At 44.8% G+C, this 27,114-nt stretch overlaps 1 protein-coding gene across 1 annotated transcript in view; it reads left to right on the top strand.

The window, feature by feature from the left end:
* LOC129324834 (neuroblast differentiation-associated protein AHNAK-like) overlaps positions 1-27,114 on the top strand; it is an 84,232-nt gene that overhangs the window by 29,838 nt on the left and 27,280 nt on the right. The window contains exons 2-6 of the mRNA XM_054972250.1: positions 15,239-15,306; positions 15,974-16,069; positions 17,591-17,653; positions 19,373-19,514; positions 23,586-23,767. Of these exons, the coding sequence (XP_054828225.1) occupies positions 17,639-17,653; positions 19,373-19,514; positions 23,586-23,767 (339 nt within the window). The 5' untranslated portion in view covers positions 15,239-15,306; positions 15,974-16,069; positions 17,591-17,638. The remainder of the gene's footprint in view (positions 1-15,238; positions 15,307-15,973; positions 16,070-17,590; positions 17,654-19,372; positions 19,515-23,585; positions 23,768-27,114) is intronic.

The following is a 27,114-nucleotide window of genomic DNA, read 5'->3' as shown; positions in this document are numbered from 1 at the left end:
TATACCTGGCCAGTTCCTTCATACCCTCCATGCATCTGATGAAGAGAGCTGTGGTTCTCGAAAGCTTATGCTACAGTAAAAGTTGGTTAGTCTTAAAGGTGCTACTGGACTCTTTGCCATTTTTTCACCAGAAAAGTTCCTTGAGATTCAGCATTAAATGCTGGTTCTAATACAGTTTCCTGGGGGAATGGTTTCCAGTTCCAAATCTGGGCCTAGAATGTGTGAGACATCCCCCAAGAATGTGATTATAAGAGACAAGAGATCTTTCACAGAAACTGAGTCTTCTAAGGAGGAACTTTTGTAGAGTTGCCCGCAGAAGACTGGCAACTGGCAGGAGACTCATCAGTAAGGCAACATCGATGCAGTGATATTTCCGGTGATGCAATGACATCACTTCTGTTGTAACAGGAAGTGATGTCATTGCACTGGAGGCGACACAATGACAGCACTTTTAGTCATGCCAGAAATGACGTTATCACATTGCCAGCAAAGCTGATTGCCCCCATTCCTCCGTTTTTCTCCTGCCATCCACTGAGCAGCGGTAGGAACAGCCTGCTGGGAGGGGAGAGGTTTCCTCCAAAAAAGGGAGACCTGGCACCCCTAAATCTTTGATAAGCATCTGGGTAGTCTCTGGCTTCCTAGGATTACTATTTTAAAAATGCAGCTCGAACTTCTAGCTCCTTTCTCCCAAATGCTTGTATTGTTTATACCACATCCTCGTTTCTTTTTGAACAGAGATTCCTTTAGAAACAGCGTGGACTGAATCCAGCCCCTCCCCATTTTCTCCTGTACGCTAATGTTTTCCATTCTTGGTTCTTGTTCTTTTAAATGCTTATAACGATTTGGTGCCAAAAAAAGGTGTTTCCTTTCACCTCCTCCTCCTCGTATTGTTTCTTTGATTGTAATCTTTCAATCCTGGGAGACAGAAAGTTGGTCATAAACTTGCTTTCGACTCATGGATTCAAGCGCGGTTCACTATAGCAACAAACAAATGCATGAGTCAGAAACTGGAATGGAGCTATAAACACATTTTTTTTCCCCTGATGCTGCCCAGAGTGTGCCTGATTTCTGTGGTGTGCTGTTGCTATACAAAACAGCTTCCTGAGCTGGGTTGTTCATACTTTCAAAGTTTAAGGTCTTCTCTTGAAAACAGAGATGTCCTCCTTTTTTCACCCCAGGAATAGTTTCTGCGAGCTCTCTGCAGCCGTTATGAACAAACCAGAGTTTTTTTGTGACAAAAGCAAACCTGGTTTATTCGCTGAACTGCAGCTCCCTGCCTCATCTTTTCACATGTAGCATCTTGAGGTAATAATAATTACCTCAATAATAACAACAACATTTGATATATATAGTGCCCTTCAGGACAACTTAACACCCACTCAGAGTAGTTTACAAAGTGTGTTATTATCCTCATAACAATCACCCTGTGAGGAGAGCGGGGCTGAGAGAGCTCTGAGAGAGCTGTGACTGACCCAGGGTCACCCAGTTGGCTTCAAGCGAAGGAGTGGGGGAATCAAACCCTGTTCTCCAGATTAGAGTCCTGCTGCTCTTAACCACTACACCAACCTGGCTCTCCTTCTCAACAACTGGGATTCTAAACTAGGGCGAGTTTTAGAAAACTGGTTTCTGAGGAAGAAGGAAACCTCTATTGATTAAAGAAGGCACCCATATTCAAAAATCACAATGAAATGAGAGCTGTGCAAATGTTATGTTTTGTTCACAAGAAGCAGGAGCCTATTCGCCACACATACCAGGAGTGTGATGCAGCCCGTCCATGGTGTTGACTTCTTGTTCTAGTTCAAGTGAATAGAAGCTGTGCCTGCATGGAAAATGTATGCATGGCCCATTTCGCACAAGATACCTGCTGAGTGGCTCAGGTGACTTGCACGACCCATGGGCTCACAGTACACATGCTTGGTGAGCTTAAAGTTCCTGTGAACAAATATTATGTCTGCAGAGGGCTTATGACTTAGATCAAACTAGGAAATCTCCAGTCACAGCTGTGTACATGCAGGAAGGAGAAAGGGTGTGCCATAAGCAAGAGATTAAACCAGGCCTGTTCTTATTTCAAGCTCCAATTGGTTTGTGACAGCCAAATGCAGCCAGATTTTCTAACAGTTCCCCCTTCCCTTTATTTCCATGCCAGTAGTTCTTCAAATGCCCCGACCTGGATAGCAGCAGGCTAATCTGATCTCATCAGATCTCAGAAGCTAAGAAATGTCAGCCCTGGTCAGTGGGATGGGATGCCGCCATGTCTAGGACTGCTGTGTAGAGGCAGGCAACGCCGAACCACCTCTGAACACCTCTTGCTTGAATCAGCAGAGTTGCCATAAGTTGGCTGTGACTTGATGGCAAAAAAAGAGGAAGAAATAGATCTTTGGACACCCTATTATAGCTCTGGATGACTAGATTGCTGTACCTCTCTCAATAGAGAGATAGATGCACATGTACACAGGGGTCACATGATATTTTTGATTATGGTAAATTTGGAGATGCCGGGGATTGGAATTGGGACCTTCTGCTGGCCAAGTGAATGTTCTATCGCTGAACTATAGCGCCTCACCTTTAAAAAAACATTGATCGTGTCAGTAAGCACAATCTGCAGCTTCCTGAACAACTCAGGCTTTCATTTCCTAAAACAGGCAAGTTTCTAGTGCTTCCTGATGTGGAGAGATGCTTGAAACTGTGTGAGCATTGGCTAGCGATGCCAGGAAAGTTACTCGCTGAGTAAAATTTTCAGTGATCAGGTCAGAAGCTCAATGACCAGCAATAGAAAAATAAGTTATGTAACAAAGTATATATCTTAATGAACAAAGAGGTAAATGGAAACTCCATGTTTGGAGGTGGTACATGTCTGAGCACCAGTTACTAGGGGCAGCAGCAGGGGAAGAATTTTACCTTCCTGCCATGTGTAGGGGGATTTCCAGAAATCCCTTAACACCATACTTGTGGGATGCCGGGTTGGCCACATGGGAAAAAAGATACTGGAGTTAAGAGATGCTTTAGCTAGACCTGCGAGGCTCTTCATATGTTCTCATGGTAGAGCGAACTTAGGACAAGCGCAATGTAAACATTTAAATCAGTCGATAAAACTGTGCTGTGCATATCTTCTTGGGATTAAGTTCCATGCAAATCAAAGGGTCTTTTCAGTAACAAGTTTAGTGCTTGGGGGCACCATCAGTAGAAGGCATTGGCCTCTTTGCCCTGTTTGTCAGCCCTCCAGGGTAACTGGCTGGCCACTTTTTGAAACTGGATGCTGGTCCAAATAGCCCACTGCTCTGATCCAGCAATTCTGGGGATTCTTGTTATTGATTCTTGTTATTGATTTTTCTGGATGGCACCCTCAGGCATTCTTTACTTGTCTTGAGTCTTTTTGCAAGAGACATGGCCAGAGGGCAGGAGGGCAGTGGGCGGATGGATTCAGGTTGCCCAGGATTTGTGAGGACTGAGTTACCCGCCCATCACCGGGTGGCTATCTTTTCTCTATGTTTGTTTGCAGGGTTTGCCTCTGTGCCTGGCAAAATCCAGGCTAATTTAAGGAATTTTGTGCCGAATTTTAAGTAGTATAGGATTAGGAATAAAATAAGGATTTTTTTAAAAAAATCCAACAAGCAAAGCCAGCTCCAACCAATTTGTGACTGCCGGGATTGACAGCTTGCAAACTGGTTTCTGTAGTTACACTGGTTATTTGTAGGAATTCATTCCATGCCGCATGAAGTTTCCTGTGTGTTAATCCCAGGATACCGAACTACTATTGAGAGTTTGAGAGCAAGTCAATCTGGCTGTTTCCTTACTATTTGGCAGCCCTAAGTTCAGTATACCAAACACATAGGACGTCAGCTCAAGAGATGCTCGAGAGGCCACTGCTATGGTTGCCAACTCCTGGGAGAAAACAAAAGGCCCTGTCCCTTTAAGAAAAGATTATAAGGTGATTTACCAGGTGATAATATTTACCTACATGCCCTGAAAAGCTTCATCTGCCCATTTCCATGCATTAAGCCTTTTTTAAAAGGGCAGTTTAGGTGGGTAGCCATGTTAGTTTGCAGTAGAACAGCAGGATTTGAGTCCAGAGGCACCTTAGAGACCAGCAAGATTTTCAGAGTGTAAGTTTTTGAGAGCCACCGCTCCTTCCTTCAGACCATCTGAAGAAGGGAGCTCTGACTCTCAAAAGCTTACACTTTGAAAACGTTGTTGGTCTCTAAGGTGCCCCTGGACTCAAATCCTGCTGTTAAAAGGACAGGACATTCTTTGCCAGGCTTTTTGGCAACCTTAGCCACTACACATAGCCGGTGGGCAGAGTCCAGTTTGAGTGGGGGAATCGCAAGTTCTTGAGGCTTGGTCTAAGTCAAGGTTTGATTGACCCTCTGAATTCCACCACTTGGATGTAAACAACCCTAGAACCCAGCAAGGCCTGAGTTTGCAACTGAACAAAACTACACAATTTGTGACGAACTTATTATGACAACCTATTTGAACCCTATTCGTTTGTTACGAATTTGGGGATTCAGACGAACATAAGGGGAGATTATAATACACATGATTATCTCAAAACATGTGGCTGCCATTTGGCATGAACAGAGCATCGTGCACTTTCCAGCATGCTTGGAATTGAGGTTGCCAGCTGCCCGATGGGGGGGGGGGGAATGCCATGTCTCTTTATTGCAAGCTTAAAGGGATATTATTTACCAGGTGATGTGACTTACCTCCATGCTATGAAAAGCTTCAGCTGCCCATTTCCACACATACAAGCTCTATTAAAGGGACATAACATTTCCCCCCCTCCCCAGGCCTGTTGGCAACTGTACTCCGATAAAAACCCTTTGAGGTGAACCTGCTGTTCCCCAGAAACATACATTCTGATTGTGAACCTTCCAGCATTTCAGATAAAGAAATGCTTGCAACAGACCTGTTCCCAAAGGACTGTGATGCAAACTCTTTGCTCTCCACTGCTGCGTACGCATTGCTGAAGACCACACTCCCTTGGCTGTGTGCATTAATTTTGCAACAGCCTACTGGGCCATGAGCCAAGCAGGGGTTTGTTCTTTAAGTTTATACATATAATTTGAAAAACATAATTGCTCTCAACAGTCTGTTATCTATTAACAGTCTGAAATAGATCTCGGTAGCTGCATTGCGCATCATGGCAGGGTGTCTGCTGTGTAGTGCCTTAGAGTTCATATTTTTACATGGATGAACCCTACAGCGAGGAGGGGCCCAGTTAGCAGCTATGGGGGGAAGGGGGAGCTGAAATCCTAAGGATGACAATCTTTATGTATTCTATTTATTTATATCATTTACAGTCTGCTTTTCTCACTGAGATTCAAGGTGGATTACACAGTATGAGTCATTACAGTCACTTTCAAAGAAATTTCAATAAACAATGTAACAGAGTATATAAATGAAAATTTGCAAAGGTTTAAAACCAGCAGAAATCCCATCAGAAAACCAGCAGAAACTACCCCCAGTAGGATCACTTCCACTACCAACCTTGTGCCGTGGCAAAAGTCAGAAGAAAATACAGATTTACAAGGAACAGGAAAAAAATACGGATTGGTAAACAGAGACGGTGGCAACAGATTTTTTTATAGATTTTTAAATATCTGTCCAGGGGTTCTGTTCCATTAGCAGCTCAGATCATTTCCAGGCTGGAAAAAGCTGTCTCTGTCTGGCTCATACGAAGCAGTTAAAGGGATTCCAATCACCCCTAGAATCATCAGTTTTTCTCTAGTGCCCGTGGCCTTCACCAGCAACGGAGCGTGTAGAAATTTAGATCCAGAGGAGTTAGCCGTGTTAGTCTGTAGTCGCAAAATAGTAAAGAGTCCAGTAGCACCTTTAAGACTAACCAACTTTATTGTAGCGTAAGCTTTCGAGAACCACAGCTCTCTGATGCATCTGACGAAGAGAGCTGTGGTTCTCGACAGCTTATGCTACACTAAATTTCTACAAAATGGTAAAATCTTTCGTGAGGTGGGACCTAGCAATGGGAATGTTTCACCCTCACTAAATGTCTGTATATCAGGATGCTTTTCAAGGCAAAGGAGTAGAGGCAGTGGGGAAAGAGACAACGGGTACCATTTTATGGTGGCCAACAAGCCTGGAGGAAATTTGTCCTATCCCTTTAACCTCTGTTAAAGGCTTACTGTGTAGAAATAGCTCAAACTGTTCATGACATGAAGGTAAATATTGTCACCTGGTAAATAACATCCTATTAAGCCTCAGGTTGATTATTGTGAGGATAATAATAACACACTTTGTAAGCCACTCTGAGTGGGCATTAAGTTGTCCTGAAGGGTGGTATATGAATGGAATGTTATTATTAATAAAGCTCTATTATAGGGACTGGATATTTTTTCCCCAGGCAGTTGGCAACCCGAGGCCAACCTAGTTGTCTTCTAGGGTCCAGCTGTGGCCCTGGTGTTTGCAAACTCTAGATACGATGTTTGCCTTTCCAAAGATGTTTTTAGCAGCTGACAGTAGGAGCTCGGGACAAGCAGTAACATCTTTTCCCCGAATTATTAGATCTGTCTTATGATCCTAAATGTTCTTGTTGTTCACTTAAACATAATTAGTTCTTTCTGAACAACATAATGGCTCATTTTTTAAAAAAACATTTCTGGTTCATAACGTGGTTTTAAGCATTGAATCACATGCATAGGAAATGCTGAGCCAAAGCCCACGCCTGCTATCACCAGGCCACAGAGATTGGTTCCTCTGTAGAAAATAGCTGCTTTGGAGGGTGAACTCTATGGCATAATACCCTGCTGAGATCCCCAAGCTCCACCCTCCCGAGGCTCTACCCCCAAACCTCCAGGAATTTGGCAACCCAACTACTATCTGATCTTTTCAAGATGGCAAGGATGAAACTGCGTTATGCTGAGCCGGACCATTTGTCTATCCAGATCAATATTATCTACTTTGATCTGCCTGGCTGCAGCTCTCCAAAGTCTCAGGCAGAGGTCTTTCCCATCACCTTCCACCTGGTCCTTTTAACCTGAGATGTCAGGGCTTGAACCTGAGATATTCTGCATGCAAGGCAACCCTCCTCAATCAGATTCAACCATAAACAGGGCCTCTGTCAGCCCCATGACCAATAAATACCTTGCCTTCAAGCAGCCTTGTTAAATGCCTGGTTCTCATTACTACGTGAGTGTCAGATTTTTGCAACCGATCAGTTCCATTTATGGGATTTTTTTAAACCTAGAGATTAGACCAAGCTCATTACAAACTATGCCAATAAACCCCTCAGTCTCTCATGCTGGCTTCCAGACTTTGGAGAGAATAAGCCACCCTTGAGCTTGGTTTCTGACCTTATTGGGGGTTCTCTACAGTCTAGCCAGTGATATATGACTGATCTCCAGGGGAAAGGCCCCTCCTTAGGAAGAGGAGGAGGGGAGGGTTTACGGAGGAAACTGAGAAAGGAATCTTGACTTGTTTAGAAAGGAACTAAGCCTGGATCAAAGGGAAGTTGATGCACTGAAGGTGGGAGACAAAAGACGGAGCTAAGGAGGGGCAGGGCTAAAATAAATACAGAGGACTGTAAAAGGGGATTTCTTCTGTTGTGCCTTCTAAGACTTCTACCACTAAGAGTACTAAGGAAGGCTGAAGTGCCACTGGTGTAGCTTTTCAGCATTTCAGTGCCCCCACTCAGTGCAGCCCAGGTGAGCCAGATCTAAGAAGCTAAGCAGGGTCAGCCTTAGTAATTGGATGGGAGACCTCCAACGAAGGCCAGGGTTGCAGAGGCAGGCAGTGGCAAACCACCTCTGTTAGTTTCTTGCCATGAAAAACCCAGCAGGGGTCGCCATGTCAGGTATAACTTGAGGGCACTCTCCACCACCACCACTCAGTGAACTATCCTAGTTCATAGCTGGAATGAGGGTGGGGGAAGGACGGGGGGTGGGGGTGGAATAACATTGTTAATCCTTTAGAGAGTGCTTAGGAGACAGGCGCACCATTTTGGATAGACCAAAATAGGTAGCTGTGTTTGTCTGTTGCAGTAGAAAAGAGCAAGAGTCCAGTAGCACTTATAAGACTAACAAAATTTGTGATAAGAGTATGAGCTTTTGTGAGTCACAGCTAGTGAGCTGTGAAGCTCATATCCTACCACAAATTTTGTTAGTCTTACAAGTGCTACTGGACTCTTGCTCTTTTCTACCATTTTGGATAGAATACATTTTTTGCATTGCATTGCATTGCAGTGGGGGGGGGGGCGCTAATCAAGTTAAAATGTTTCAGGAAGGCACAGCTTGCAATCAAGAAACATTAGGAATCCTGAGATTTAAGGAGAAGGCAAATGGGCTTGAGTTTTGCCCATGAGTCATTCTATGATTCTAAATCAATCTGCTTATTTTTTAGATACTAGAATAGGGGGCAGGAAGCAGGTTGAGATTCCACCCATATCAGTAGGGAAGGCTAAACAGACAAATCAGTTCATCACAGTATGTCACGGTGAGGCACTTTTGAAGGCCAATTGCCCAGCAAGGGCCCACTGCCAGCCAGAAGGATGTGGCTATGGTTGCCAACCTCCAGGTGGTGGCTGAAGATGTCCCAGAGTTACAACTGATCTCCAGGGCTTTGCAAGGTGGGTTGTATGGCATTATACCCTGTTGAGGTCCCTCCCATCCCCAAATTCTGCCCTCTCAAAGTTCCACCCTCCAAATCTCCAGGAATTTCCCAGCCTGGAGCAGGCAACCTTTGATGTGGCTTAATTATTCCCATCAGGAATGGGAGATCACCTCAGAGGCCCTTACAATGCTGCAGGGTCCCAGGGTAACTTGGAATCCTCAGACCGAGATTTCCTCTCTGCCCCCGCTTCACAACAACCAGACCCAGCACAAATTTCACATGTAAACAAATCCCATTCCTTGATCATCTCTGTGTGTTATTCCGCCAGTGGCCTCACTTGGCAGCCCAGCAGGGGCCTCTGAGACAATGGCTTATTTCTTCCTACTAGGGTCGCCAGCTCTGGGATGGAAAATTCCTGGAGATTTTTGGAGGAGGATTCTGGGGAAGGCGGGGTTCAGGGAGGGTGTGGCTTTCAGCTGCATATAATGCCATAGAGTCCAAGGTAGTCATTTTCTCCAGGGGAACTGATCTCTGTCACCTGTAGATCAGTTGTAATTCCAGTAGATCTCCAGCCACCAGCTGAAGGTCGGTAACCCTTGTGGCATTTGGAGCAGAGAGCAGAATGTGACCCCTTCGTGTTCCTTTAAGCCCTGTCACCTCCTTTTGACCACCTGCTGTCTGCAAAGGGTCTTAAAGCCAGCATGGTGTAGTGGTTAGAGTGTTGGACTAGGATCTGGGAGAACCAAGTTGGAATCCCCACTCTGCCATGGAAGCTTATCGGGTGACCCTGGGCCAGTCACACAACGCTCTCAGCCTAACCCAGCTCGCAGGGTTGTTGTGAGGATAAGATGGAAGAGGGTGGAATGCTATAAGCTGCTTTGGATCCCCATTGGGGAGAAAAGGAGGGTATAAATGAAGCGAACGAACGAACGAACGAACGAACGAATGAATGAATGAAAAAGAGTTATGCTGTGCATCCTCCTCCAGGAGCAGCCAGCACACTTAAGGCCTAAATTTATTATTGTTGTTATTAACAACAACAATTATATGCCACCTTTCCACCCAAATAGGGCCCTCAAAGCAGTGAACATCAGGCATTATACACATAGAATATTAAACCAATATTTCAGATGCATATGTAAATATTTAACGATATAATCAAAACATAGATATACAAACACACCCATGGAGGGGGTGGCAATAAGAGTTTACTGGGGATATGCCAAATGAAACCGAGAAGTTTTCATCCACTGGCGGAAGACAAAGACAGAGGGAGGCAGATGAATTCCCTTGGGAGGGAATTCTAAGTTTTGGTGCCACAACCAAGAAGGCCCTTTCTCAGGTTGCCGCTTGTCTGGCCTCAAATGATAGGGGCACCTAAAGCAGGGCCTCTGAAGATGACCAGAGTGGATGAGCAGGTTCATATGGGAGAAGGTGGGCCATACAAATTATGTTTTATCAGGGTTCTTCCCAGGTCTGCCTGATCAGATATGTGTTGGGAGTTCCATACTGGGCACTCCATTCTCAGGCATGCACAGTCCTGATTTGGATTAAAAATGCAATGTGTGGGGATGGGAGGGGTCCCCCCAGAACTGTTTTCTTGACCTGAAGTGGCCCAAGAGGCACTATTTGCCCAGTTGTGGAAACCACAGTGTACCCCATCAGTACATGTGGAGCCCTCAGCAGTGGAAATAGGGCTGTTACAGGTTGGAAAGGGGGGGGGGCAGGCAGAAGCTTAAACATCTTCTTTTCATGCACCTAGTGTTGCCAGCCTCCAGGCGGTCGCTGGAGATCTCCCAGAATTACAATTGATCTCCAGCCACCAGAGATCAGTTCCCCTGGAGAAAATGGCTGCTTTGCAGGGTAGACTCCGTGTCGTTATACCTCACCAAGGTCCCTCCTCTCCCTAAAACCCACCGTCTCCAGGCTGTACTCTCAAATCTCTGGTATTTCTCAAAAGTAAGTCGGCAACTCTAGACACACCACAGTCCCAGTTGAGCCCATAAGTTTCCTCATTAATAATAATCGCATTAATAGGCAAACGAAACAGATGGCGGTCGGCAGGAGAGAAAAGAAGCTCGCTTCTTGTAGAATAACACAATTTGTCCAGTGTCTAGAAGTATTTACAAAACTTTTTTGTGAGATGGTTTCAGTTAGGAGATCTACATAGTGGGTATGAGTGTTTCTGTATTCCAAGGGCAGGCAGGTTTGGAAATATTTGACCCTTGGTGGGTCTCTTTTAAAGACGCCCACTTCTGTCGTTAACATGTCTACAACATCACTATATAATATAGATGTCCTTCACGATGCCAGCCATGCATCTTTTTACTAGTTGTACCACTAAAACCACATTCTGTTAGGTAACTGGTAACCGTGCAACATGGTTAGCTTAGCAAGTTCAGCCATGAAATCCCTCAATGCTGGTGGTGCAGAATTCATGTTGCTACTTTAATATAGGGAGTAGGAGCATGTGGTTTATGCAAGCATTTATACTTAAGCATGTGCGCACAGACACTTTATGATCCTGCCTCAGCTTACAAGAGATGGAAGTTCTTAAAAGTACAGGTCGGGGACTGGGAGGAAAAGTGACACAGAGACACGCGGCTTTCGTGGTTGTGCTTTTTATTTTTGCATTTGAGTAATACAGACTAGAGTCCTAAGAACACTTTCCTGGAAGTAAGCCCCATTGAATAAAGTGTAGTCCTACTTAAGATTGTTCCCACAGTCTCCTAAAAAAAACCAAAACCCTTCCGTTCTTGAATTTTTAGTCGTCATGCTTTAGCACACAATCGCTGGCCCCTTCAAGACTGCTGGAGGGCCTGGAGCTAATGAAAATCGTGTGTTATGTACTATTTTAATGTAGCATTAAATAACCACTTCCATTTGCAATTGGAACCAAAAGTCCAGGAGGAATTCTGCAATGGGAGTGGAAGAGATACTGAAATAAATTGCCTCAAGTCACATAACTATATTTGTGCTGTTTATACCATAGACGTGGCACATTTAGCAGATAGATGGCCAAAAGTTGATCCAGCCGTGCGGTGCATTTAGGGAAAATAAAAGCAGTTTTGTGTATTCAAGAATCTACGCTACTATTCAGTTCTGGAGAGTAAAGAATGTAAACCAAAGAGGGTGAAATTGTATGTTCTCTAATCAGAAAATGTTATAATTTTATTACGAATTGTTGGTCTTTCTTGATAAATCAATCATATGTCGGCCCCAGAAACCTAATTAAAGGATTCCATGTTTGGGCCATTAGCAGAGTTTATTGTTTAGCAGAGGAAGCATGATTATAGGTGGTTGTGAGCTGGTTCTGCTGGCTGGTGTGTGTGCAGGAGAGAAAATAACAAGGCATTCACTTGCATATATTTAGAAAGGACATAAGAATTCTTTATTACAGGAACTCCATACTCTGATAGAAAATGAGAAGAGATAGATCCTGTCTACCTGTCTAGTCTAAGAATGGTTATGGATGCTACAACAAATCCTGCATCTATGCTTCCAAGATGGAGGAAGGAAAAGGAGAGAGATGGTGTCTGGAACAAAGCCAGGAAGAGAAGTGAGAAGGAGGAAGTCAGAAGGGGGAAATCCTGAGAACAGCACTCTGCATATCAAAGGATAATCAGAGCAATAAACAGAGTGCCCTGACCTCTCTATCTTTCTTTGGTTTGTCCCCCTCTGAAACCTGAGGAAAGGGGCAGCACTGAATTCTCCTCTTCCAGCACTTCTCTGTTGAGAAATTACTTCCACCCCAGGCCCCAAGTCGGTGTCCATGCGCATGTGGAGATTGAGTATGAGTGAGGATTTGAACCTGGATCTCCTTACTCCTAGTCTAAGGGCTTGAGTGGGCATAATAGCATTCCTGTGTCCACCACCTTACTTTGAAACCAGTGTCCACAGCAGCCCTGGTGGCAAGGGAGGTGAGGGGTGGTGCTTGTTGGGCAATGAGGAAGTGGACAGGGGCATTTCCATCACCTCGGAAGCACCATTTCTCACCACCACTGCCGCTGAAGTCCTACCCCTCCCCAGTACCATTTTCAAGCCTCCTTAGACAGGACAAGACCATCTGGGCCTCTGCCCAGCCAGGGCGCCATCCAATAGGCTTTCAGGATCAAGCCCTAGTTTTTAAAAAAAACTAAGAAGATCCAAACCATAAGTAGCAGTGACGTCCTCATGGCAGACAGGGGGACTTCGTCACGCCTAGCTGAGCCCTAACACTCTAACCACTACACTACATTGCCTTACACTCTGCGCTCTAATTAGATTCAGTTATGTGGTGTATGGAAATGAGCAAGTTTAGAAAATAACATAATTCACATGACAGCATAAGAAAGTCTCCAGCAGCTGCATTTCATGTATAAAAAAACTAAACCTCTGTGTGTTTTACAGTCTTATGATTTTAGAGTGTTCTGATCTGCAGAACTCCCACGGTCTCGTTTCAGAAATGTCCCCTTGTTTCAAAACCAGTGTCCACTGGAAATAGTTACGACGATGAATTCCATGAAGTTTGTAAAAAAAAATATTTTGAGACAAAGCCTCGCTTGTTAAGGGTTTATGTGAAGAGTGTCTTCGTCCAAATGCTTTATTTAGTAAAAGAAGCAAGGTTTGTTCAAACCAGACTGTGTATTTCTCATTTTTAGAGGCTTGTTTTTTAGTACCTGGTGAACTGAGGCTAAGTGCCAGATACTGGGCCTCTGAAGTTATAAGCTCCAGAGTGGAATGCATTAGGCAGAGCTGATGGGAGAACACTGATGATTCATCTCTGGGGCTACTGCAGTTAAAGGAGAGAGACTCATTCGATCTTAGAAAATGTTCAAAGTTGCTGAGCAGGCAGACCTTATGATGCCTGCTTGTGATCCACCGAAATAAATGCAACTCCCTATCTGTCTATTCTGGTCTATTTTTTTAGATAAATGTAGTTCCAGGAAAGCATCCAAACCAGTTTTATTGCCCTAGCATCCTAGAATTGCATACAGGTACCATATCGTGATAAACTGTGGTTTATGAACCACGATTTGATTAAACTCTGGTTTAGTGTTATCATCTGAATGCTAGCCACTCTCACAATCCCTGATTTGTGAGATGATCTCCTGAAACTGACTTCATATGCAGAAAAAGTGGCTGAATATTTCAGGGGTTGTGCATTGTGATTATTATATCTAATTATATATTATTATATATAATTCTCTTTCATTATTGTATCTAATTCTCAACATGGTCTCAGATGTGGATTGTTAAATCCACAGATTAGGGCCATGTACACAGAGTGAATTTTCTACAAATTTGGGGAAAACCTCAGGTTTACAGAACATTTGGACCCCCCCCCCCAAAAAAAATTGGAAGGGAAGTTGCAAAAAACTCCAAAAAGCAGAGAAGCATTGTCTGCATTTGTGCAGATGATGGACAGAAAGCATCTTGGGACACTGCAGTGGGTGAAATGAAGATGCAGATGGTATAATGGAAGAAGCTAGAGATGGCCGGTTACTTGGGCGAGGGAGGGGGAGACCACTGGAAGGGAAAAGTCAAGAGAGGCGGAGGGAAGATGGGTGCTGAGTGCTGACAATGTTTGGCTGCTGCTGACCTCCCTTTCCACTGCCTCCCACCACGACAAAGGAAAGAGGCAGGCAGGCAGAGAAGGGGGGTGTTGAGCACCATGGTGTTTGAGCTCTCGCTGTTCCTCCTGTTCCGCTGCCCACTCCTTCCCACCACTTCCTCCTCCTAGCAGCCAGGAGAGAAAGAAGAGGGTAGCTGGAGTCAGCAGGCACTGAGTAATTGCGTTTGAGATGAGAGGGAGCCCGGCTGTCCATGGCTCAGCATTCAAACACACTCACCCCAGCGCTCATAATGAAAGGTTTGCTGTCTTTGGTGGCTCTCTCCTCCATGAACCTCCTTAGCCCCCTTGTAAAGCCATCTGTACTCATGTCTGTCACTACTTGCCCTGGCATTGAGTCTTACCATTTAACTACTCGCTGAATAAAGAAGTATTTCCCCTTGATCACAATGCTCCTTTGATCTCTAGTGAACTGGATGGATGTGTCTTTTGATGGCAAAGAGGATACAAACCAGTTGTTTTTTCCTGCCCACGACCACAGGTAGAGCTGCTGTAGCACAGTGGTTAAGAGATTCAGCTGCAAATCAGCACTCTACTGGTTCAAATCCCACTACTGCCATGAGCTCAGTAGGCGGCCTTGGGTAAGCCACTCCTCTCAGCCCCAGCTCCCCAGCTGTGTTGTAGGGATAATAATAATACTAACTTGTTCACCGCTCTGGGTGGGGCACTAATCTGTTTAGAAGAGCGGTATATAAACACAGTTGTTGTTATTGTTGTGATGATGAATAAGATGAAGATGAAGAAGAAGAGACTCTCCAGGGTTTCAGGTAGATGACTTTCGCAACACCTACTACCTGATGCTTTTAGCTGTAGATATCAGGGATTGAACCTGGGACCTTCTGTATGCAAAGCAGATGTTCTACCTCTGAGCTGTGGCCCCTTCCCAAGCTACCACTAATCTATCTAGATCAGTGCTGTCTATGCTGAACTTTCCCCCCATACGATGATGATGATGATGATGTAGTACCAGATTTGGGACATAGGTCGATTTTGGATCTGTTCTGAGGTCTAGTTTTAACTGCTGTAGGCGGCATGATTATTTGATGTCTTCTGTGGTCATTCCAGCTTCGGGTAGACAACTGAGACCAGAAGACACTGAGGCTGACGGTGAAGCTGATGCAGAAGATGATTCCGTGAGTATCTTGCATTGCTTTAGATGGTTTTGCATTCAGGGTCTGCTTTTGAGGTTGAGGAGTTCAATGGAGTTTCCTGATATTCTTCAGCAGAGGGATACGTGCAAATGGAATTGTACCTGGAGCTATGCTCAATGCAAGCGGCCAGACCCTCAGCACAGAGGAGCTCCAAATTCCTATTGTTGCACACATGGAACTCCAGACTCAGGACGATTTGTGTAGAACAAGGATGAAGACAAACTTCTTGTGCGCCCTCTGCTACTTGACTATTTTAGAACGCTTACTGTGACTCTCATTCCAAACAAAAAAAATTTAAGAACATAAGTAGAACTCTGTTGGTTGAGACCAAAGAGTCCACTGAGAAAGCCGCAGCAGCTGTCTTTTGCAGATGGCAAGCCCTCCAGCATCCCACATTCAGAGAACTATTATCCTTGAACTTGGTTTTCCCACACAAGACTATGTTGGATACCTTTCAATGCTGAATTTTAGTTTTGATTCTTTTCAACAAGGACAGCAGTGAATTTCAGTGAATTTCCCATCTCCTCTCCCTGGTCCATAAAAGTTTTTAACTTTTTCAATTGCAAAGCTGATAGCTCCAGAAATAATAAGATAACCAGTGGCTAATGGGAATTATTTGTTGTGTTTTGTTCCAATCCCATACCTTCAGGTCGATGAAGTGACGTCAGAAAACATACGACCAAGACCACAAGGATCTTCTCCAGTATATGAGTACTGCATAGAAGACGAGTATTTTAATAAAAAGGTAAGGGTTGATACAAAGGGAGCATTTGTATAATGTCGTTTCAATAATGGCAGGTCTTCAGCTTTCTGAATCCCCTGAATTTATTTTTTTGATTCATTTAGAAAACAAGTTATGCCACCTCTCCACCTCTACTGTCTCTTATGGTATTTTCTTATCTGTAGTAAGATGTTCCTTATAATAGCCATGCTGTGAAACTTAAGGTGCCACTGGAATTCTTTTTGTTTTTGTCCATTATTAGAACAGACAGATTGCCTATGGAGGACAGATTCCCCTTCCTGGAGCCCCTTACCCATGTGGGATGGGCAGCCGGCTATAAGGCCTAGCTCCCTCTCAGAAGCCTAACTACCTGTTACATTTTCTCCATGCTGTGTTTCCGCAGCGGTACACATAGCATTCCCCTGAAGCCATTTCCAGTCAGGAAATGGCTCAGGGGGAGATCTAAGTCCCCTTTTTTGGTGCACTGTTGTCCTGATCTGAATTGGGCCCTTGGCTGGGAAGGATGGAACTTCTGAACACACATCTCCACCTGATCCAGTGAAGTCCCAAGGGAAAATAACATATGGTTAGGCCCAGTGAACATTTCGAGGGGGAATGCACAGGAACGCAGTTCCGGCAGTTCTCCAAAGAAGTCACATGTCAGGTGACCCCGCCTACCTGACTCTCAGCCATTTTGAGCCCGTTTCAGCCTGGATTGGGGCCGAAACGGCCCGGATCAGGCCTCTGATGGGTGGTGGATCACTCTCCTGTTCAGCAGCAGCCTGAGCCTGACCATTTTGGGCCCCTTTTCGGCCATTTTCAGCCCCTTTTTGCCATTTTGGGCCCAATTTCGGCCCTGAATGGCCAGGATTGGGTCCGAAACAGCCAGGATAGGTGATGTCAGAGGGTGTGGCATATGCAAACCAGTTGTGCTAATGACACACTTCTGGTGATGTCAAGGGGTGTGGCATATGCTAATGAGTTATGCTAATGAGTTCCTCCCGCTCTTTTTCTACGAAATGACCCCTGGTTAGGCCCTTCAGTAACAGTGTCCTCGAGGGCAGTGAACTAAACACTGCAGAAAGTAAAAGGTTGAGTTCAGACCCACCTCTAGGATAAAGGATAAACTCTGGTGTCTCCAGGCATAGACAATCCAGCCTGCTCCTTTCTTCCTAGCTTTGCCTCTTTCGACTGATCACACTAAACAGTTGGAATGTTGGGAAACTTCTTTTGCCTCCATAGATTTGCCTCCATAGTCTGAAGAGGGGATTGCCGTGCCATTGGTTGCTGATTCTTCATTTTCCCCAGCAAACAAAGGGCTAACGAAATCCTTGGGTAGACAACTCATTATCTCAGGCCCCCACGATAGGATCCTTTGGAAACTTTATCCGCCCAGTCATTTTAGCGTACCTTTGGTGAAGTGCAATGTCATCCACTGGGAAGGGGGCAGGGGAATCAGAATCAGGGAGTACAGGCTGACAGCCGCCCAAAGAGATTTGCAAATCTGTCATAGCTAAGCTCTAAAGATCACACTTGTATTTCCAGCTTCAGCAAGATATAGAGAACAGACAAAGAAGGGATTCTTCCATCAAAATGAGTGATTCACAGGTGAGCTTCTGATACACATCGGCCACGCCCTTCGACACAAAAGGGCATTGTGTTCGAGCACTTTAAAGTGAATTGTGCTGAGCCCCACCTTGGCCCAGGTACTGAATGTAGCCAGGTAGGTGCAAGCATGGACTTTATGGGTCAGCCGCAGAAGAATGTTTATTTATTGGATTTTTTTTTAACCTTGCCCTTTAATCCTGAGGGATCCCCAAGGTAGTTTACATTTTAAAAATAATGAAGTATAATTGACGTGGAGGTGACTCCTTCCTCTCCAGCTCATAGCAGTGCACCAGATGATCAGCACTGTCAACCTTAAGATAAACAATGACTTCTTGTAAGGAGGAAGAGGAAAGACGAGACTGGACCGAGTCCCAAAGCAGGTGTTTGGAGTTATCGAAATTGGCAAACCGGTCTGTGGCTTGGATCCAACAGAGAGTTTCTGTGGAAGGAACAATTTCCACCGATGTAGGAAAACTTTCTCACACCTCACCGCCTGCTGCAGCTCAAAATGCCCCTGAAATTCGAGGGGACGGGGGATTTGAGTTTCCCCAGAGGAAGTCATGTTCCCGGCAGAACTGTTGGATCCAAGCCTATATGTTTCACGCACAGGCCCTGATCTAGCAAGCGGAACCAACCAATCAGCACACCAGAAACACATGAAACTGCCTTATAATGGATCAGTCCATTGGCCCATCAGGGTCCGTATTATCTACTCAGACTCACAGTGGCCCTCCAGGGTCTCCAACGGAGGTCTTTCACATCACCTATGACCTGATCTTTTTTTAACTGGAGATGATCTGCTCTGAGCCTACGTGCAGGGAAAGCGGAATATAAATTCAAAAAAATAATGTTGGGGTGGGACCATCAGCAAGCCGAGCAGGTGCTCTATCCCTGAGTTAGTTAGTTATTTCCGAGTGTGTATGGATGGCTCCAGTCGTTCCGTGTTGGCCCAAGGGTTTTTGGCATCCTAGGCCAATGATCCTGCTCCTCCACGCCGCATGGGTGGGGGCTCAGCTAGGCACAGGGACAGATCCATCTGGATGAAGGTCTGTTAGGGGGATGTTTTGGGATACTGCCTCCAAGCCCACCCACCCACCCCCACCTTGCTCCACACCTTGGAATTAAAGCCCTGCTGCCCCCATTAGCTTTTAAAATAACACCTTTAAGCACCACCACTCAGGTTATGTTGTTTCTCCTTCCAAATCCCAGGTGAAGGATTGGTTGAATGAGTGCTCATTTATTTTCAGCAAGCAATATCTGACTATCTTTCAGTTTCGTATCTCTCGGCAGTAGTCTTATAAATCCCTCCCCATCACACCATTTGGGTGCAGAGGTGCTTAGATCAGCCCAGTGCTGGGTGAGTCTCAGCGAGAAAGGGTGGAGAGGACAGAAGGAGGCAGGAAAAGGGTAGAGACCCTGGGGGCTTTCAAGGAAGGGAAAGAGAAAGTGGTAGGAGAAGGAAATGAGATGCCCCCTGCAAGTCATTGCAAGCCCCCCTACTTGTTCAACTTATTTACCATTTATTTCATGCAACTATAAAATAGGTAATAAAAAAAGACTGAACTCTTTATTGCTTTTGTGAAGCGGGGCCATATTGCTTAGATACGTCATAACATCAGTAAATGTTTGAAACCATATTTCTTGAGCATGGTGGTTGCTGGCTTAATGACACGGATGACTAGAAAAGATGTTTCATGACACTTTATCTGTGGTTCCTAGGAGTCTATGGAGGTGACTTTACACACAGAAGTCGAATCTGGCGCAAGTGGGTTTAGCGTGGCTGGCGGAGGTAACGAAGGAATATTTGTGAAGCAAGTGCTGAAGGAGTCCCCAGCTTCAAAGTTATTCAGTCTGAGAGAAGGTATTGTTATATTACAATTTTGTTTTTACCTGTTTTCCAGGAAAATAATCTAATTTTTAGAAGTTGAACCACTGTGCATTTGAACATTTTGGACCTCCCTACCCGGGAGAACAAAGTGAGGTGTGATGAACAAATAGCAGTAGATCCTAATTTTAATTAATCATTTTAATTAATCCAGGGCTCATTTGGAGGCAGAACATGCCAGAATAGCATTCCGGTAGCGCTGAAAAGAGGTCACGTGGGTTTTGGCCCTGCCCACGTGATTTTTTTTCCTCCTGGCTGTCCTCTGCTGCTCTGCTGCTTTATTTTCATTTGTGACTCGTGAGAGAGGGAGAGAGAGAGAGAAAATGAGTGAGTGAGTGCAAGCCGAGTGGGACTGGGCTCCAAAGGAACATAAACTGCTTTGAATTCATTCTGCTGCTTTATTTTCATTTGTGACTTGTGAGAGAGAGTGCATGCATGCAAGCAAGCAAGCAAGCAAGCAGGGCTGGCTCTCCAGAGGAGGGTAAGCTGCTTTGAGTTCATTCTGCTTTAAGGAAATACCTGGAGATTTTTGGGGAAAGGGGCCTGAGGGGTGGATGGTGCCTTCTGACACACTTCCGGTGATGTCAGGGGTTGTCGCATATGCTAATGAGATATGCTAATGAGTTCCTGCAGTTCTTTTTCTAGGAAATGACCCCTGAATTAATCACTTCATTAAAAAGTAAAGGCAGTCCCCTGTGCAAGCACTGAGTCATTACTGACCCATGGGGGGACATCGCATCACGACGTTTTCTTGGCAGACTTTTTCTTATGGGGTGGTTTGCCATTGCCTTCCCCAGTCCTCTACACTTTACCCCCAAGGAACTGGGTACTTACTTTACCGACCTTGGAAAGATGGAAGGCTGAGTCAAACTTTTAAGATACCTTAATTACAAAAAGGACATTTAAAATAATTGAGGCGGAGCTTTTTTTCTGGGGGGTATACGCTTGTATACAGTACTGGCAGTTCTTTCTGCCAGCAAGTCTCAGGGGTGCGAGCAGCCTTTCCTGGCAGTCTGAGTTGTAAATAAAACACTGACACTCTCCTTCCCCGCCTTGAGACTCTCACACTGGGCTGGGGGCGGGCAAAAGGCAGAGCAGCTCAGGAGATAGGGAGAGCCGCTTCCTCCTCAGCCAGACCCACCTGAAGGAAGGCTGGCGAGGCTGCCCGCCAGCAATGCTCACACCTCACAGCCCTTCTCAGGAAGGCGGGAGGCTTCGGCTTGCTGGTGCTGCTTTGCCTTCCATCACCTGCGTTTCTGAGAGTGCAGGGCCGAGGAGAGGCTGCAGCAGGAGAAAGAGGCAGGCAGCAGCACAGGGGGAGGCAACTCTGGCTTCCATCAACTCCACCATTCCTTCCCACAGCAAGGGGAAGGAGACTTGAGCCTCCGAGCTCGAAGCTCTGTGGGAAGGAGCTCTTAGTCCAGCAGCTGAGACAGCAGCCTTAGCAGCTCCTTCTGCCACTGCTAGCCACCTGTCAGTTTGGGGCTCCCCTCGCTGTCTCTTTCCTTCCCATCCTTCTGGCCCTGCTGCTGCTGCTCTGCTATGCCCCGCTACGCCCAAGCTCCCGGAGGAAAACCTGAGCAGAGCATTTTTGCAAGAGAGAGAGTCTCTTGCAAAAAAATCAGATCTGCTCGGGTTTTCCTCCAGGAGCTTGGGGGCGGGGCTGACTACACTTCCCATGTAAACCTGCAGGAACCCAACACACAAAGAACACGTGCCTGGCATCTCATAATTTAGCTCACCTTGCAAGACAGTTTAAATCTACAGAAATAGGACGTCCAGTGGATAATGCAATAGGGTTTGGATTGCAAAAATCTGAAAACAGACCAAGAAAAAACAAAACAAAAACATTAACTTGAAACAAACAATACAGAAATTCTATAGTAGGATCATACTTAAAGCAACAGACAGAATTTACTATATACACAGTAGTATAGTCCACACTCCTTATTCCTTGACCAGAACATCTTTCTGAACTATTTCTTTACAGTGTAAATTACTATAATATTGGTAAATTATTCCACATTATCCAGTTAGCAAAATTAAGATATTTTTGTTCGTAGAATCACTGCACCATACACAACCTATCTCTTACACAACCCTGTAGCTGATTTCAGGCCACTGAAAACCAGATATTTGATGGAAATCTAGGAATCCTGAATTTAGGAATGCGAGGCTGAAGTCACTAGGTTTGCATGTTTTGGTGAGGTTCCCAAGATAAACAGGTATGGCTACACACTTTGTGTGATCTGTGAGATAAAAGGCACACTATACATTTTACGATCGTGAAAGTAATCTTTGTGCAACTTGAAAAACTGGCTTGGGTGATAGATCCAGAGGAGTTAGCCGTATTAGCCTGTAGTAGCAAAATAGAAAAGAGTCCAGTAGCACCTTTAAGACTAACCAACTGTACCGTAACATAAGCTTTTGAGAATCACAGTTCTCTTCGGACCTTCCATGCATTTGACGAAGAGAACTGTGATTCTCGAAAGCTTATGCTACAGTAAAATTGGTTAGTCTTAAAGGTACTACTGGACTCTTTTGGCTTGTGTGATAATTGTCTGTAAGAAAGGACTAGCCTTGACTTCCCTTCCAGTTGCAACTTGATAGTGTGAGTGGCTAAAGTGTACTAATATAGCAGGCCAATGCTATGTTCATACAGATATTTTTTTTTCTGGTTAATACCTGGAATTCTGCATGCATGTTCATCCGTTCGCAAATATGGGATGCTTTTCATCACAAGCAAGTTAACAAAAGAATTCAGGACCACCTAACGACACCCACTTCAAAAGTGAACACTCATATATTCAGTACAATTACAATTTGCCAGATTACATGCAATTCATACAATATTCAAAATCCATTCACAATGCAAAGTTATATTAATACATACAGTCTTTGTGACAAGACCCAAAAGTGCTCAGTGCTGGTATAACAAATAGTCCATAACCACAGCTATATAGCTAAATACATGAATCCATAAACAGAATAACTCAGTCCAATGCAATTCAATGCAACAATATAAATGGCCAGGAAAGCACTATAGGTCATAAATCATGTAGAATTATCCATCTGACGGGAAACCGGTGCAGAGTCCCGTTTCTGGAATCCCTTTCTCAAAGATGGTATATGTGCACTCCAACATATCCTTCATCCACTTTTGACTTGCACTTAAGCCCTCAGTAACATAACGTCCGGTGCTGAGTCGAGCAAAGGCTTCATGACCCACTGCATGACCCCCAAGCAGCCTGACCCACTGATCCTTTATAGGCTCTGATGTGTCCGCGGAGTTACCACTCCTTCAATATCATCTCCCGTTAATATAAGTGGAGAGTTGTTTCTTGTGCAGGCACAGCAGACATTAACTCTAGGTTAAAAGGAAATGCCAGAAAGCTTGAAGTACTAGAAACAAGTAGAAAGGTCTGGCATAATTTCCATGAGATACTCTGACTTAAGGTTGCCAACTCTAAGTAAGGAAATCCCTGGATATTTGGGAGTAGAGCCTGAGCAGGGTGGAGTTGTGAGGAGGGGGAGCTGAGCAGCAACGCGATGCCGTAGAATCCGTCCTCTGAAGCTGTCTTTCCCATGGGAATTAATTTCTGTAGTCTGGAGATTGTCCATAATTCCGGGAGAACTCCAGGCCACACCTAGAAGGTGATAACCCTACTCTGATTCAAAAGGGAAGATGTGTTGAATTCATCTTAGAGATGGCAAATAGTTCTATGGCCGGTGTCAGCTTACTAAGTATGCAAGGTAAACGTGAAGAAGTGTGTAGAGAAACAAGATTCTGCATACCGAACAGAGACAAATTATGCCTAAATAGTCTCATGAGTTGATTGCAGTAACTAGGGTTTCAGTAACACCGCAATATTGATTTCTAAATCATTTAACAGACTGTCTTGGATATTTCGTTTCTAGGGTTTAGAAAAACCCTCTGATAGAGTGTACTCCTCGCATGAGGTTAGGCAGGCCAGTCTTTGTATAAACCCGGAGCCAATCAATCGGTTCTAATATTTTGAAACCCTGTTACTTACTGCTTCCTTGCAGGTGACCAACTTCTGAGTGCCACGATATTTTTTGACAACATCAAATATGAAGATGCGCTCAAGATATTGCAGTATTCTGAGCCCTACAAAGTGCAGTTCAGCCTTAAAAGAAAGCTCAGTGGGAAGGAGGATCTGGAAACATTACATTCTGCAGCGCTATCCAAAAAGGAAAAATTAAGCCAGGTAACCCACGGTGGTGAAATGATACTTAGGATCGAGCTGTAAACCGGGGGCGATGGTTTTGTTTCATTTGATGCAATTTTTGCCCTGTATGTTTCAGGGGGAAGTACAATGAGAGGGAGTGTGGCATGCCTCCCAACAATATCAACTTCCATTTCTATGTAACAAACATGTTTTCGTTTAATTAAACTAGTTAAAACTTTTCTAGAGCCCCTTTAAGCTGAAAAAGCTCTCAAATGCAATATTGTGTTTAAAACCTTCAGCAGGTTTAAGCAGATCTATAAAACTTATCACCCCCTCTAACAATAAAATGCCTGACTGCCCCCCCCCATCACCTCATTACAATCAGGAGGGCTGGATCGAGGGGGGGCAGGGGGGTAGTCTGCCCCCGGCGCCACCAAAGAGGGGGCACCAGGCACAGCTGCCAGCCTCCAGGAGCGTGCGGGCAGCTGAGCAGCCGCCCGCGCCATTCGCCTGCCCAGCAGGATAGGGAGCATGCAGCAAGCTGGCCACCCCATCAGCCGGGCAGGTGAATGGCCTGGAGAGCTGGGAGGCCACCCGCGCCACTCACCTGCCCCGCTGAGGGGGCGGCCGGCTTGCCGTGCGCTCCCTGTCCTGTCCTGATTACGCCATGTCACTTATGATACAAAACTGGAAGTAATGCCATCGTGTTAAAACTTTAGGATGAATCCCAAACTCTAGTTTTATGCAAATCCTAGTGCATCAGCATGATGTGACTTCCAGTTTAGTGTCAGAAATGATGTGGCACCTTGCACCAATTCCAGTGTAGCTGTCCCACCCCAGGATCTCATGGTGATCTAAACGATCTCCCAATGGATTGCCAGCTGCAACTGTTAACCCTACTTTTTGAATTAAGTAAGGGGAGGACTCTCAGAATAGTATGATGAGTACTGAATTGCTCTAGGAGGTGTGGGATATTGAGAGCAGTCAGTTAAAGGGGAAAAAATTGGGAGGAAAAAATATATATAATCTTGCAGGGGGCAGCAGAATTTCTTCATTGTTTCCTTTTCCCTGATAGTTCACTGGATTGTTTCATTCATGTCTTATTTCAGATACATGTAATCCTAGCCCTATTACATTGCTTATTGGATGGCTCATCCTATGGATTGCAATGATTTACCTTGTGTAATCCACCTTGAGTCTCAGTCAGAAAGGTGGACTATAAATAAATTATTTAAAAATCTCAGTGAGTAAGAGGAATATTGTAGGAACCAGAACTTCCCAAATGATTTGGGCCCATACTGTGTAGGTTTTAAAATGTCCAAATAAGCACTTTGAATTGTGCCTGAAACCATACAGGAAAGCAATGCAAATTCAGGAGCACCGGTATTATTTTCTCTCACTCCCATCCAGCTCAAACACACTGTAGCTTCACAAAAATCCTCAAAGGCACGTAGATCGCATTATGATGTAGTCCAGAACTCCTCGAGACATGATTTAACAAGGGCTGTGTGTATCAATAGCAGGCGCAACTAGTGAATCCAATGAAGCTGATAAAAGATACTTCTGGCCGCAGCCTTCACCTGAGGTTCAATTAGCAAGGGGAGATCTAGGAAAAGTGCCCACCTCCCTGTCTGATCCTTTACAGTTAGTGCAATCACATCCAGAACAGGCATTTCCTTTGCTAACTGCTCTACTGATTCTCTCTCTTCTTCACTGAGTTGTAGACTATTCACTCTCATCCTACCTTAAGGAGAGATGTCTGCAGCTGTGACAATGGCTGATTCCGGCACACATTGGATAATGCACTTCCAATCCTCTTTAGAGATCGTTTGGAGCTGAATTTTTCGAGTGTGAAACAAAAAATCCACTTCTAAATGATAGCTAAAGTGCATTGAAAGTGCATTATCCAACGTGTGCGGAATCAGCCGTTGTGGGTGGAAATGTGTGGGCAGCATCTAATGAACTTTCTGGAGCCAGAGGGAAAACTAATTAAGATTGTCAATGTGGCTGGGATTCAATGCCTCACTTAGCTAGTTTGCCTCTCCCCGGGAAGAACAGCCCTGGACTAAACTAGGCAAAGCAGTAATAATTCAAACAGTAAGAAAATCTGCAAACTCCCAGCGAAAACATACACATTTCTCATGATTTGTAAGGCTGCTGTTCGTGGTGCTGAATTTGTATGGTCTTCCAGTTGTTTTAGTGCAGACTGCGCTCAGTCTTGATTGGGGGACATAAAGGTGGGACGGAGCTGCAGCCTCTTCGCTCATTTTTTTGGTGCTGAGCTGGATGTTTTGAAACAAACCACTGCATGAATGAGCTCCGGTTGGGTACTGAAGCAGTTTTAATAGGTTTGCGATTGTTTTACGATGTTTCATGATTTAGTTGTTGCAAGTGTAAGTTGCCTACTGCTCTGGAAATAGATCATGAAAGGCAGCATAAAAAACTGTGAGTAAGCAGCTTCCTCGTTCTCCATAAAATCCAAAGGAGAACATTACATGGGAGATGTGACGTAGACTGCAAGCATCAGTTCTATCTGGGTTGCCAACTCTTGGGAGATTCCTGGAGATCTGGGGATGGTTCTGCGGCAGGCAGAGTTTGCGGAAGGGAGACAGCTCAGCAGGGATGAGATGCCATAGAGTTTGCCGTCGGAAGCTGCCGTTACCCCCAGATAAATGATCTCTGTAGTCTACAGACCAGCAGCGCTCCAAGCCCGACCTGGAGGTTTGCAGCCCTACTTCTAATGTTAAAATAAATCATGTTAATTGAATCCCAGAATAAGTGTGCAATCGGCTGGTGACATGGCGTGAGTAAAAACCAAAGCTGCTCTGGGAGTCACATCTGTGCTCAGTAGTAAAACGTTCCATTTAGATTTGGGCAAATCTCTACCTCTTGCCTTGAGCAAAGGTTCTTATACAGCTGTTGCGTCCCACTTCTGCTACATTTTGTTGGAGATCTTTTGGTGGGCATAGATACGAATCCTAGCCTTCTAAAAGAGTTAGTTAAAAAAAAATGAAGCTGAGATTTCTGTGTTGCGGACAGAATAACAAGGTAAACAAATGTATTTGAGACCAGCGGCACCTTAGTGCAAGACTTAAATCCTGCAGGCCAACGTGGCTACCCACCTAAACATAACCAAATGTATTATGAACATATCCATAAGCACAGCTCTGTCTGGATCATCAATGAATACCGGCACCAAACATGTAATAAGAGGTGCAGAAAATGACTGAGTCACTTAACCCAACATGACAAGCGTGTTAAATAATTCAAAACTTAAACCACCTTCTGCGCATAGCAACATTCACCATCTTTTGATCCGTTTATATTTGTACATCAACATTTGTAGTAAATATTAGAGGGATCGCAAATAGGGTTTTAGAACCATG

This window comes from Eublepharis macularius, chromosome 2 (genome assembly GCF_028583425.1).
Source record: "Eublepharis macularius isolate TG4126 chromosome 2, MPM_Emac_v1.0, whole genome shotgun sequence".
In the NCBI taxonomy this organism is placed as follows: Eukaryota; Metazoa; Chordata; class Lepidosauria; order Squamata; family Eublepharidae; genus Eublepharis; species Eublepharis macularius.
Note: the sequence above shows the minus strand (reverse complement) of the source record. Positions and strands in the feature narration are given on the sequence as shown.